Consider the following 15,228-nt stretch of genomic DNA (forward strand, 5'->3'; position numbering starts at 1 on the left):
TGAAAGTTAAGTCCCAAGTTTTATTCTGCCCCCGGAAGTGAAAGTTAAGTCTCAAGTTTGATTCTGCCACCACAAAAATTTAGTCCTAAGTTTGACCCCCCCCCCCACAAAGTTAAGTGCCAAGTTCGATTTTGCCCCTCCAAAGTTAGGCCCCAAATTACGCCCATGAGGATGAGTGATGATGAAATTGATGAAAGGACACTCACATAGGCCTATGTAACACGCATGCCCAGACCGGGATTCGAACCTTGGACCCGTGGCGTCGTAGCGCGATTGGGGTCAAATGAAAATGGTGAAAGTGACACTGAAGTTCCTTTCGGTAAATATATAGGCCTGTTATAATAAAACCCGTAACCCGTTATTTCTGTGGGCAATTTCCATAGACGTCGGCTTATATTTAATATTGTTTTATTTTTTATCCGAGAACGAAAAGGGGCCTATATACATAGTGGTACTTTGTCGCCTTGTCATAAAGGAAACCGGGTTTCTGCCCGGTAACATTGAGGAGTGGTGGAAATCTGACAAACTGTAGGTCGAGTTCCGATTAGCCGAGCATAGAGTGCCATAAAATCAACAATTGACTTTTTGAAAAATAACATAATTCTTTTTTTCTACTAGGCCTAAGTGTGTCTCATTTCGAAATTTTAGAGCTGTTTATAATTCTTCCCACACAGTGATTTATCCACACACCTCAAACCAACCATTTCTCACACCCAGTAAAATTTTACACGAAGTCCGAGATTCCTCATCATTTTGGCAAAAATTGAATCTTTACACCCCCTCCCCATAAAACGACCTTATATATCCCCCGATATCGGCTATGTATCGGGGCCTTTGAAATATAACCGCCTCACACTAGCTCCCGTGACGTCAGAATTTACATTTCGTGCAACACACTGTAGACGCGTAATTGGCTAAATTGTTCTCTTTTATTAATTCAGAATGTTGCGCTCACCTCAAAGAATACTATAACATTATATAAAATAAGAAAGTACGTAAACAATATTCATAAATAAATGCAAAATCCAATGTTCACCGTTTTCTGCATAATATAGCTATCTACAACCTTAGTGACAATGAAGTTCGACCAGTCACAAATATAGGAGTGCGTTGTGAAAGAAGGAGAACACATGCATATGCTGAATATATTTTATTCAGCAGGCTACATGGAACAAAGGAAAACATAAATTTCCGCTGCAACGCAGCAATGTATGGTGTCCACACAAAATAAAACATTTTCGTCCATCTACACGTGACATTGAAGTTCGACCACTGTTAGAGGGGATCCTGTTTACCATGGTGTGACGCCGCCCCGTCGGCGAATAACTGTGGCAATGCGTCGGGGAATGCTGCGGACGAGTCGTTCAAGGTATTCCACATCGATGCGGTGCCATTCCTCCTGCAGGCAGGCGATAAGAGCAGCCACTGTCGTGGGTCCCCTCTGTTGCACACGTCGCTTAAGAACACGCCACACATTCTCAATGGGCGAGAGGTCGGGACTCGATGGTGGCCATGGCAGAGTTCGCACGTGATGGCGAGTCAACCATTCTCTTGTCAGCCGCGCTGTATGAGGCCTGGCATTGTCGTGTTGAAAGATGAGACGCCGCCTGTGGAACAGGTGCCTTCGCACTGTGGGAAGATGCCGCTCCAGTATGCGTGTATAGGCGTGTGCATTCACAATGCCCTCACAGACGTGTAGTGGGCCAACCCCAGATGCCGTCATGCATCCCCATACCATCACTGACGCAGGTTTCTGTACCCGACGTGCATAACATTTTGCTTCATTCTGTTCCTCCTTCCGACAAATGACTGTTTTCCGTATTTTCCCGTACACAACATTGAAAATGGATTCGTCCGTCCACAAAACCCTGTTCCACTGCCGAAATGTCCATCCCCGGTACATTCGTGCCCACCGTAGTCGATTGCCTTTGTTCAACATGGAAAGGAAGGGTTTACGTTTCGCCTTGTACACTCGGTAACCGCATCGCTGTAGGTAACGGCGAATGGTTCTGGTTGACACTTCAATGTGAAAGCGTTCTCGAGTCCACAGTCGTAATTTGGCCACAGAAACATGATTGTTGGTCTGGATATAGCGCCTAAATATCCGTAGGTCACGCACGCTCAGCAGGCGTTTTCGAGCGGGGGCCTTACCTGGCTCTGTAGTACCCGTATTTTGGTGGTGTTTGATGATGCAGTGGACGGTTGACTTGCGTAAGTTCAGTTGGCGCCCTATTTCCCGTTCACTGAGTCCATCCCGTTGCAACTCCACCACTCTTCTCCTCACGGTGTTGTCAATAAGTTTGCCACTGGCCATGGTGATGATGCACTGCGGTTCCTCGGTGCACAGCACGCGCTTATATACGGCGGACTCCCTTATCGTGTCCGTGACGTCATGCTTCCGTCGAATGCGCCACTATCTGGAATTTACCGTATGGGTCTGGTGCCTGGTCGAAGTTCAATGTCATGCGTATTGTTCCCCGTTTTCGTTCTTTACGTGACCTTGGGTGCAACATGCTGGGATCACGATTCTTGCCTGCTCACACGCCTCCTCTTACACACATGCGTCACTTCTGCGGGTCACCCATTCCACCGCCTATGCCTCTGTGCATTTAATCACGTATTCCTTTCTGGTCGAACTTCATTGTCACCAAGGTTGTACTATAAAATTACCAAGAAGAAAAAACTACATGAATAAAATTTTATTATGTTAACTCTATGCTTAATCTAAATCCGTAAAACATATTTTATCAGCGCACATGTATATTAACCATTTATTTCATAGTAGTACGTATTATGACCGTGTGTCGTGCCTCAACGATGCTTGTGATATGTGTGATGGTCGATAGATGGCATTGTAAGTGCTGTTCTTACGTAATTTGTTCGTGAGCAATGATAGTTGCAAGAATTCTAAAAAATGTCCAATAGATGGCTCTAGTGTAACTTTTCTAGCAGATGGTTACACTGGAAGAACACACTAATTTCTTACTTTTCGTTAATATTTCATTTGTGACGAAGAATGGCTTTGTATTTGATATGCTTTAATGTGGACATTATTCAACTGTTTAATGTTAATGTCTATTAAGATGTGTATTCATGATCAAATTTTCTAAAAACAAACTCATTTTTTGTACAAATTTTGTATGATCTGGTACCACGCGCCTGAAGAACGTCATATAAAATAGTAGTTTTCGTCATATAATTCTAATAACCTTGGTTTTCGTGCGATATAATTGAAGTAATGGACTGGTAAATTTGAAAAGGTTGGCCTGTTCTTGCTTATATCTTCAATAATTGAGACGCATTATTGCATACTTGAAATTGGAAACTTGTTTTGGGTAATATTTTGATAAAACCTTTCTTGTGGAACAAATTGTTACGATCAGCGTGCAGAATACGAAATAATTATTGGCAAACAAAGGCTTTACGATAAAAAAAAATAGTGAGAGTGTGGAAATGCGAAATCAAGTTAGTAAAGAATTCACCTTTGATGTAGTTTGTCACCGGATAAGAAGCCAAGGAATCGTTCGTCTTACAGCAAGATATTTTGCTTCTTCTTTGTTGAGTTGGAAAGTGTGATGGAAGAAGTTCGTTGCTGCTGAATTCTGTATTTGTGCAGAGTCTATCTGCTCTGAGAATTGCCGTACGTCCCACGAAGAGAGGTAAGCGATTATACGCATTCCACATATTGCAAGCTAAATATTATTTTGTCGTAGGTCCATCTGCACTAACATTTCAGGAGAACCGTTTGCCGTTTACGGATTTTGAATGCATTACACGATATTTGCGATTTTATTAATATTATTATTATTATTATTGACAATAAACATCACTTGACATTCAGATACGTCGCTTCGGAACATGATGCATTAACATGTACGCAATACGATAACGTCGTCAATTCATTTTGGACGCAACGTGGAGATACGACAAAATGCCATTCAACCCGCGATGCTAATATTCGTGATTTCTTCAAAAACTTTATCACAATTGGAAACGTGCAAGATGCTATCCCCCAGTTAAAATAATTCTCATAAAGCATCCGCATTTTGTCCATGTTCATCTACCCAAGCTAGGAATGTCCACTTCGAGCAAAGATAAAATTTCATTATCTTAATGCCGCCCCCGTAGCGGAGAGGTTAGCGCATCGCCCTACGACGCCAGAGGTCCCAGGTTCGAATCCTGGCCTGGACATCTATATTTGTGAGTGTCCATTCATCAATTTCATCATACTCATACCCATCGCAAATTAGCCAAAAGTGACACAAGAAGCGAAGTAAAATAAAGCAAATCAATCATTACCTTACAATTTAGTCATAAAAACTCACATCTTACCTTTTATTGTTATTTTTTTTCACAAATCTTGAAATTCAAATTGGATTAAAAATACCTGGACGTTGTTCTCAAGTTCAGGTTTGAATCCACTCATATTTAAATAGTATGGATTTGACTTGCTCCCATAAACATCTATCATTTTTTTGCTTCATCTTTTTGTACTTTTTCACGATGCACAGATACCACTTATTCTGCTGTCTATCATGGGAAGCACACCTCAATACGCTACAATTCCACCATACGAATTATATGAGGTTTCTTCTGATATCTCGGGGGGGGGGGGGAGGGGGCAAGTGCAAAATATATTTAAATAACACGTTATCCTGAAAATAACTTTTGAAAATTTTAATATTCTTGCCTTTACTTAAACATCAACTTGACTTTAGATTTTACTAGAAAAAGAGGCACATTCTGTTCTGAACCATAGAGGATAACAAAATTAATCCTAAAATCACTTGTCATCTTTGATTTTCCCGATCAATGCCGCAGTGACGTAAGTGTGGCAGGAAGTGGCGCCTTGTCGAAGTCAATTAACTCTTTTTTTACAGACTGTGGATAAACCTTAAGACCATAGAAAGATTTATATTAAGACTGTAAGACATGGCATAGAACTTCCAGCATTATACCCGGTGGAGGCACATAGTGGTTCGGATCCCACTTTAAACTGTAGGCCCAGTCCCGGTTAGCCGTTCTCTGCATAAAGTGGACTTAAAACAATCAATCAATCAATAAGTAATAATTTACGTAAGATTTTCAATTATTTTTTTCTGTACGTGAGGATGGGTTTTTCAGTAGCGATATTCTGCACATTACTTTGCAAGTAAGGGTCATTTAAAAAATGATTCTGCCAAAAAAAAAAAGTTTAAATTTTACTCAAAATTCGAAAGATTTACGCAATAAAGAAATACAGGCTTTCGTGACACCTCTTTTATGCTCACTTTTACGATATAGACATTTTATAAATAGAGCTGTAGATTGTTACGGCTATTAATATTACTTACCTGATTCGATTCCTAGAAAATGTTGTAGCGAGAGAGAAGCTTTCGTTTGACCCTGTTTGTATCTATCCTTACTATCCCTGTATAGCTGAAGATGTAGGCAATCTGAAAAGAGAGAGAAAAGAAATTAGGTGAAACGGTTTAATGGGCGTGCGCATGTAAATAATAGCACGCTATAACTTTATTAGATTTCATTATTATGCTTGTGCGCAGTATACACTGATTCTAAATGGACATTATACATGAGAAACCAACAAATGTGCCACAAGTAAGAAAGAGATACAAGCCTGCCATCTCTTTTCCAGAAGAGGTGAAATAAAATTAGCAGGTCCTTTTTCTCTTTTAGCTGCGAAGTTTTAAATTGAACCCTAATCTAATTTTCCAAGAGCTGACAAGAAATGACGTTAAAATGGCAGACAAAAAAGAAAGGAAGCAAGTCTAATATGATTTAAGAATCAGTGCAAATCTTTTTTCTTCTCTGCTTTACATTAATTTCCTTTCATTTGGCTCTCTACGCACGCCCTTCAGGTCTACCAGAAACTTTATAACACAAGTGCATCAAGGTATCTTGTGAATGAGGTAGGACATTCTCAAAGTTTCGTGAAATTACCCCATAGTTCGAAGCGCGTCGTGACGTCATGTTGTGGCCGGAAGTAATTTTCATCCCGTTTGTTCTTACGCGAGTTTGTCATTAATTTAGTACATTTTAAAGGAATTTTCATGAATTTTTAGACGTCATTTTTATGTACAGCGCTGTAATTTATCAAATCGAAAAGTGTATACATGGAGGTTGGGTCAGTCGACGAATACGTATGGTTAAATGGCGTCACGTGGAGATACTTGGTTTTCGAAGCATAATGATCGAGCCCTAATTAACTTACGATAAAATATGCTTGAAAATAGGGTGGTACGGTCTCGTGTAGTGAAGTAGGAAACCACTCGTGTAAACTGCAAACACGTGTCTCCTCCTTAATCTCGATGTCGTCTCGACCAAAGACAAAGTAATTTGGACGTTGCCGAAATTTTCATTACTTTGCATTCCACTTTACTCAAGCCTCGAAGAAGATGAAACTCTCCGAGAGGAAATCGCGATATCGTTCAGGATTTGCAGTCTGTCTCGTTATCGGTATTGTCTCGATTAGTCTAGAAGGGTCTGGTCTCGTCCTGTTGATTTTATTAATTTTACGTCTCTTTCTTGTATCTGTATAGTATGCCTACTTGGATCTTAACTGAAGTTAACAGAACTCTCGTTTAGTTTCGTGTAAATTTATGAACTCACAAAATTTCCAGCGGATCCACGTATATGCAATCTATCTTTCTTGAAAGTCAGCAAGAATGAACACCAATGCCAAGCTCAAAAGGCCCAACAGTTATTGTAGTTTTTTATTCCCAGATCAACAAAGAACTTTGTAAGAAACTTTATAAGATGTACTAGAATAGTATTATTCTAATTTAATGTACATTTAAAAATTCTTTCAAAATTTACACTGTCTCTGCCCTGACGTTTCATTAACTTGTCAGACACAATGAGAATGTTTGAAAATCATTACGGAAGTTTCATCTTGGCGTATTCTTTTCTTCCAACCGCGCGAAATATAATGAGCTCCCTAGGGATCCCTTCTAGTGATTTAGTCCTCTGTTCTTGCTCCACCCCTCCCCTAATCTTGTTGCACCCTAAAAAAGTCCACCCTCTGTTCCTATATTTTTAACGACTTTCAATTATTGAGTCCTTTATGATTGGTTGGTCAGTGTGGTGAGTTAGCCCCAGGGATTGTATGATTCAGACTAAGGTACGAAACCACAGAACCCTCTCGAAAATAAGGATTGGCGGAACAGTGTTGCCAATACATACACAATGTTTTGAATTGATTTTTTTACTACGTAGAACGGACTGTGAAGAATTTGAGATGCTATTTCATCCAAATTACTTAATTATTCTTATTTCTTGTTTATTCTCATTGTAAAGTAACAACTCAGATTGCATCTAAGGAAGCACTGAATTTTTCTTTGTGGCAAAGTTTTATTAATTCTCGCAATGTTTTTGTTGGCTGATATTTTATGTTCAAGAACAGTGGAGAAGGAATATTTCTGATCGTGTGTGTTTTTTATCCATTTCATCAAGAGCGTGCCGGTGGAGTGGTTAGGGGTTCAGCCCTTCCCCAAGTATCTTCGAAATAGTAGTACTAAAATGATATTACGCACGAAAAATTAGCTTTCTTTAAGCAGTAAGTAAGCGAGATGTAATATAATTTTGCCTTGCAAACGACGAAGAGAGTATCATCTTGGTATCATCTCATATTTGAAGTTCTTGCAAATCGTGGTTCCCTAAATTTTGATGCCGGAATCCCGAAGAGTAGGGAATGGTCATACATTAAAAATATTTATCTAAGTATCTCTCATATACATACCTACACGATATATATATATATATATATATATACCAATATACCGTTCATGAAAATTATGACCCTATCAAAGGCCTACCCCTTCTACCCGAATTTTCCCCCTGGACATTCCCTTGTAATTCGTCAAGCGATTAAACTGGAAAGGCAGAAAAACTATATCAGAAATACAAAATCGGCAATATCTTCTTCGACACTTGCAGGACTTTCCTGGTGGTGTAGTGGTAACGCTGTAATCTTGTTAACAAGGTGTCCCGGTTTCCATCCCCGGTGGAGGCACAAAGTGGACTAAAAACAAATTTCGATTTATTTCCGTCATTTTCCGTGAGATATCTTGCACACAAACTCGTTCTACACAAAGTTATAGCCTATAGTTACCTACTGATGTTGTATACGTAATTTCCTTTACACAGAATAATGAATCGTAGCTACTTTGTTGTCTGCTCTTCACGGTAGAGCCAAAGAAGAGACAGCGTGTACGGCAGTTTTGCGAGCTGTACAGATTTAATTAATGAAATAATGGTAGAAGGATCAATAGTTGTAGACGAAACTATGATTTGTAATCAGGGTGCGAAATCATTTAAGAAGATCTTAATCTACAACCCCACCTCCCCACAAACATACATATAAATTATACGATAAATATATTTATAATGTTAATAAAAGTAAAAATAAATTACTAAATTAAAATATATCATTATTATTAATTACCAAAAAAAATGTAACTTTTAAATATATCAGATATTATAAAGTAGCAAACTACGTCCTTCACTAATTGGTTAAAGATGTTAATAAATTATGAAATAGTTGAAGTGGTTTTATTATGTGTAAGTTTTTATTAAGTTTTTGCTTTATGTTAATATAAATCAATTAGATTTCATAGTAATTATTGTTTTGCATTCTACACTAATTTGTGTATGTATTCGATATTATTCTTAGTACAGTATATTTGAAATTAAAAGTAATTGTTTATCTTTTGTTTGTTGTAAAAACTTCCCCCCCCGAAATTGTTTGGGGGGGGGGATTTTTGAGGCCAAGATTGTTGGTGGGGGAAATCCCCCAGGATATCGCACCCTGTTTGTAATGATTATTCTTCTATTAAATACTGAATATTACTATGATTTGTAATAATGATTCTTCTCTTAAATACGGAATATTAATATGATTTGTAATGATTATTCTTCTATTAAATACTGAATATTACTATGATTTGTAATGATTATTCCTCTATTAAATACTGAATATTAATATGATTTGTAATGATTATTCTTCTATTAAATACTGAATATTACTATGATTTGTAATGATTATTCTTCTATTATATACTGAATATTATAATAGAGGATGTTTCTACTCGTACTTCAGTGACATACGACGTAAATTTCAACAATGCTTCAAGATCCATTTCTCAAGAACCAAAACTCACATCGCGCTACGACGCCAGCGATCCCGGGTTCGAATCCCGACCTGGGCATGGAAGTTTGCGAGTGTCCATTCATCAATTTCATCATGTCATCACTCATCCTCATCTTCGCAAATTAGCCAAAAGTGGCACAAAAAGCGAAGTAAAATAAAGCAAATCAAACAATCAAGAACCAAAACAAATATCGCGGAAATATTTTGCACGCTTCATTTTTGTACCATTTTCAGTAAAAAAAAGAATGGATTTAAAATATATTTAATACCGTAGTGGAAATTTCCATTACACCACGGGAGACTCCATAGTCACGAGAAACACATGAGACGTCAGAACACCAACATCGGGGAAAAATCAATTCTGCTACAGATCTGGCAACTATGACGCACGACCAGGAAAGCGAGGGAAAAACAAAGTCAGGGTTGGGCGATGCAATTAAAGAGCACCAGTAAGCGAGGGGAGAGGGGTACAAGGGGAGTCTCATATCTCATTATTATGCTTCCATCAGCCCTTAGGTCCCGTTCACCCAACTGAATAATTAGTTTTAAGGATGGAAGAAATCACAAGGACCGACATACGAACAGTTTAATGACACATGAAATGTCCTTCTTGGTCCTTTTCGGAAAAGCGTTTTGAAACCCAAGCCTCGTTTATTGTCTCTGAAATTGAATCGAAAGGGCAAGAGCTTTGTGGTTATTGTGGCTCCAAGTAGGAAAAGGGGGAGGTTAAACAAAGTTCCTTGGGCAACTACGTCACTGTTAACAAATGAAGATCTAACAGATAAAGGGGTAAGCTTCGTACTTTGCAAGCGTGTTAGGAATATTAAACACTGTTGCCAGCTTGTTCCCGATATTTTTTTTAGCAATTCTTACATGAAATGTACAATAGAACGTTGGCTATGTTGTCTATCATTGCGATGAGTGATATACAATTGTCTTTACATCCTGAAATAAAATCATGACAAAATGTCTACAAAGAACACCAAATTGATTGAACCTTACATGATACACTTCGTAGCCATTAAATTAACAAAAAAATACTAGCAGTTGATACCCTTAAGCAATCTTGATTGTAGCATACGTTACAGGTTCATTCTACAACCCACAATATTGAAAATTCCCAAAAGTGACTTCATTAATTTTATTTTCCTAAATCCTTAAATAAGTCAGTAGTTGATATTAGTTGCATACAGTTTGAGTTGACATGATTTGTTATTATGAACAATACATTGAAATACAGTTATATTTAGAGGCTTTTAAGGATTATCATGCTACCTTACAACAATTTTACCTTACTCGGTCATAACCAGGCTATGAATATAGATGTCAGACGATGATAAAAACAAACCAATCGAAATTATGTTGAGCATTTATGTTGCACTACTTTGAAAACTTAGAACAGCGTTACTAAATTGAAAATTGAATCATATAATTGAAATATGATCTTTCAGAACACTGGGGAATGTTACAGAAAATTCACAAACACCTCAGAAAATGAAACAATTTGGGAAGGGGCTGGGAGATTATGAAATAGAAGAGTAAAAACTAGTTTCAAAAAATCACCTTAATGTAAGCTCTTTTTACCATTTACAGAACCCCCCCCCCCCTCCGCCGACACAAAGTAATCTAAGATTTAACCATCTTAGGAAACGTTATTCACATCCGGTATTAGCTTCACCCTCTTAAGTAAGACAGTAATTATGCATATGAATCCACTAATTTTCGAGTCCGCGTAATTTGAAAAAGGATCCGTTCTCTGTCCCAAAGTAGTTTCTACAGACTTAATCATCTTTCACAGACTCTTTCTCTTTGTTAGATAGAAATGTACGTGGGGTAGATTTGAGATTTTGAAAGCTTCCTTACCACAGATCGTACAGATGGTGAACTGAACATCTACTTCCAATGTGAGTACAGACGCGCCACCTGCTACCAATTTTTGCAACACCAGAGAAAATTAGAATTATATTGCGCAATCTTGGAATGAAAGCACAAATACTTCTTGAGTATTACTCTAGTGAATCTTACGACTGACCTGAACATTAAATACGCCACAAGTGTTCAGGGATGATCTGAAAATTATAACCATACATGTATTTAGCAACGAAGAAATAAGCACTTTTGATACAATGGAATAAACCATTTTGGAAAAGCGAATCGAATTGATTTGTACGTATATTGTATCTATTAAAATATTATTTAAGGTAGCTTCATAAATATCAATAAAATAGTATTTTAAGGGTTCAGTTCGTCGAAAGTCTTCTAACAAACATTTCATAACCTTAATTTTTAAAAAAAACAAAACAACAACAATTGTTTGGTTCGAGAATTATTAAAACTTTCAACTCGCAGTTATTTTCATAAAATGTTATCAACAGGGGTTTTTAAAGGTCCAGGAATTGTAAATAAATTCGATTCCGGTCCAGGAGAGAAAATCAGGAAGGGGAAAAGGGTTCTGGACCGTAAAGAACTTTTTTATCTGTAAGGTATTTCAATTCGGTCCGTAAACTTTCTTTCTGGATCAATTTAAATACTGTCAAAGTTCGGTATTGAAATCAAACAATACGCAATTTGGACCGAATTTAAATTGGGCGAGAAAAAAGTTCCGGTCCTATTACGGAACTCCATAGAACCCATTCGAATTTACGGGTTACTGAATCTTAAACAACCCTGCTTATAAATAGTGATTTATTTTTCTACAAAGGTAATATCTTTATTTTCAAAAACAGATTTATTGACTTATTGTGAAAGTTCACACTACTTGGAGCATTTCTGAGGAAACTGGGTGTTGATAGGTGCCATCGTTCCCGAGATATATCAAATAAAAAAAATATCCAATATGGCGGACTCTTTTCAAGATTGCAGCCGTCAGCACGCAGATGGCGATTGGCTACTCGTCTGAAAATATCTTACATAGTATGATAATTGTTCTATCAATTTTCTTGGTATTATCAAAACTCAATTATTCGGGAATTGGCCGCCGGACTGTGATAAATACAGTTTTTGCGACTATCCGCCATTTGGACACATGTTATGGCATACGACATATGGTAAAAGTACATTAAAGCTAACATCGCTTTAAAGCTTATAAATTAGGCTACAACTGTTATTCGAAACAATTTCCTGTCACATAATTTATTCAAAAGTTATAAGGTACAAAGTACTAGAAAAGTTAAATTTTCAAAGATTACTTTTTAAATTACGGCAAAACCACTGACATTAGCGGAAAATCAAAGAGATTTTCTTTGAAGCCTATCCAATGAGGATCAAGACTGAAGAAAAAAAAGATTATCTGCTTATGACCATTAGTTACAGAGATATAGGTCAGGAACTGAGTGTCTGTGATTCTCAAGATTGGGAGGGTGGGGGCGCTGGAGGGGAAGCACTGGTGAGGGGATTTTGCACTCCTAGTAGTGTTTTAACAAATGACCAAAATCCCGCTTTTACGGACTTTTTTCCCCTTCATAGACTGGGCTAGTAACATGAATCCAATTTAAACACACTACCGACTCCATATTTTCAGTTCGATCAAAAATCAAATGGCACAACAAAGTTACATAACCGAATGCTTCTTAATTACTTAAAGTGAACAGTTTTCCTTCACTGGCTTACGTGGAGTACATGAAAAGATATTAAATGGTAAAAAACTTTACGCCGCTTCGTAAAATAATGCAAAAGTTAGTTAATAATTCAATTTCTGATACGTACGAAAATAACCCTAACTTTTTTTATTGCGAATTTCACAGACGTTACTGCCATCTACCGTCACGGTCCGTAACAAGAAGTCCTTTAAGATTCGCCTTAAAGAGGCAATGTTTATGTGAAATTTCTTCACTCCTCGTCTTTGAACAGAGCATTATCTCGTCTTTATAATGTTCAGTCGCTGTGACAGTAAACTTTTCGAAAAGGTCTTTTTATGGTTCCAGAGTAGAGGAGGAAAATCAGAGCCGATAAGCCTCCATAAAATGTGTTGTTCCACACTTCTACTTCAGTCTTCCACTTTTCCGCCACGTCACCTCCTACTCTCGCACAGTTAACAGCAGATAAACAGTCAAAATGGATGGACTCTGAAAGAAAAACAAACTCAACGATCGCGATGAAAGGAAAACTACAAGGAAGTAGCACATTTTAACAATCTCTCCGATGACGATTGATACACTTTCTCTGAAGAAACAAACAGTGATAGAACAATATTACAAGCGCGAAAGGACAAAGTTGACATGTTCTCAACACAAACCTGTTTTTTTTAAAAAAAAACAAAAAAAAAACTGGTGTGTTCATGTGCAGTGTTGCCAGGCATAATTTTAATTTCCACTTTTCTTGCACTGGTAATCACTATTTGGCAATGAGACTTTAGCAAACAAGTTTGAAAATTTCACATAACGAAAGTGAGACTTATTCAGCGTACCAACTGTTTATTAAAGGTCTATATATTATATTATGAGACCAAGACTTACTCTATGACACGGTCACGGATGTTTATACATCAAGACGAGACACTGTATCATGTGTGTCATCGACATATTGTTAGTTAAGGTGACCATAATATTTTGACTTAAAACGGGACATCCCAAGGAGATCAGTTTACCTCCTAAAAAATCGGTTAGACCTAATTATAAAATTATTGTTATTATTAACGTAATATTATTATTTATTAAAGGATGGATCATATACAGAGGCGTCTCGTGAACGCATGCGGTGCATGCGTCAATTGTTGGAAAAGGACAGCTTGCTCTGCGACGACATTCATGAGCATTTCTACATTCAAATTTCTTCATATAGGAGAAGTATTTATTTTACACGAGAGCGCTGAACTAAGCTTATATTACATTTCTTGGATCTGAAGTGACGCATGCATCAATTGTGGGAAAATAATTATTACTTTCTTTCACTCCAGATCCAAGAAATGTAATATAAGCTTAGTTCAGCGCTTTCGTGTAAAATAAATACTTCTCCTATATGAAGGAATTAGAATGTAGAAATGCTCATGAATGTCGTCGCAGAGCAAGCTGTCCTTTTTCCCACAAATGACGCATGCGTTCATTAGACACCTCTGATCATATAAATGATACATCATAAACAATACATGAAATATAATATCCCGTTGTCAAAACGTATTAATTATTATAATCTCGGTATTACTAACGTAGAGTTTCTCGTCCTTTCTGATGAACCTTTGTTAGTTCTACGCAGAAGTTGAGTAATGCCACAAGCAGAACCAATCTTCTTGTGAGCAGCTTCATTCTTCATCAACCGTTTATGAATCTTTCCGAAAACCTTAACCCACATATCGGACAAACAACTATACAATGTGTGTCAAGACGCAGGAACTTTAAATTCTAGTTGCAATTCCGTAAGCTGCAATAACGAAACACATAAAACAATACAACTTTCTTAGCATGAAATGATCTCAAATCTAGATATGAGTTTCAAGATAACTCCTAGACTTTTATAAAACGGGAAAAATAGTTCCTCTTCGTCGCAATCATCCAGAACAGCAAAGAAAAGCGGCGTAAAATAAGAAATGTAGCAATATTGCCAACTCCTTCAAATTAAAATAAGTGTGGATGGAGCAACTGAGTAGTGAACGAAACTCAAAATCAATCTAGCCTTAATAAAAGGTTCATTCCTCGTATATTTGCTTACAATTTTAATATAAGTTTATATATTTTTTGGCTTGAAAAGGCCATAACAGAATAGACCATGAGTAAGGCCCGTGTCGTCATTTATACTATTTTTTTCAGTGATACCCAGTGGCGGCAATTAGGTTCCAAAACTGTGGCGGACGGGGGCAAAAGTTTCAAAAATGTTGGGGGAGTGATACCAGTTTATTCGATGCCGTGATATCACAGGACTGTTGATAACTTCATTATTTGTAAATCTTGTTGCCAGGTTGACATCTAAAGGTTGTTCTATCCAGTGGAATACCCTAATAACAAGCAAGGTTAGCATCTACAGGTTGGTCCATCTACTTGGTCCAGATAACATGAGACCAATGAGAGAATACGACAATTACATTACGAATTTTTCCTCTTATACACACTAAAGAGTTGTTGACAAACTTTTGAACACAAAATTCCAAA

At 37.4% G+C, this 15,228-nt stretch overlaps 1 protein-coding gene across 4 annotated transcripts in view; it reads right to left on the reverse strand.

Annotated features, from left to right (window-relative positions):
- The window catches only part of LOC145997402 (uncharacterized), a 455,282-nt gene that overhangs the window by 36,094 nt on the left and 403,960 nt on the right, over positions 1–15,228 (reverse strand). For all 4 annotated transcript variants that reach the window (XM_083134406.1, XM_083134404.1, XM_083134405.1 and 1 more), the window contains exon 3: positions 5,334–5,435. In XM_083134406.1, the coding sequence (XP_082990532.1) occupies positions 5,334–5,435 (102 nt within the window). The remainder of the gene's footprint in view (positions 1–5,333; positions 5,436–15,228) is intronic.

The sequence above is a fragment of the Lepisma saccharinum genome, chromosome 13 (genome assembly GCF_977018435.1).
Source record: "Lepisma saccharinum chromosome 13, izLepSacc3.1, whole genome shotgun sequence".
Classification (NCBI taxonomy): Eukaryota; Metazoa; Arthropoda; class Insecta; order Zygentoma; family Lepismatidae; genus Lepisma; species Lepisma saccharinum.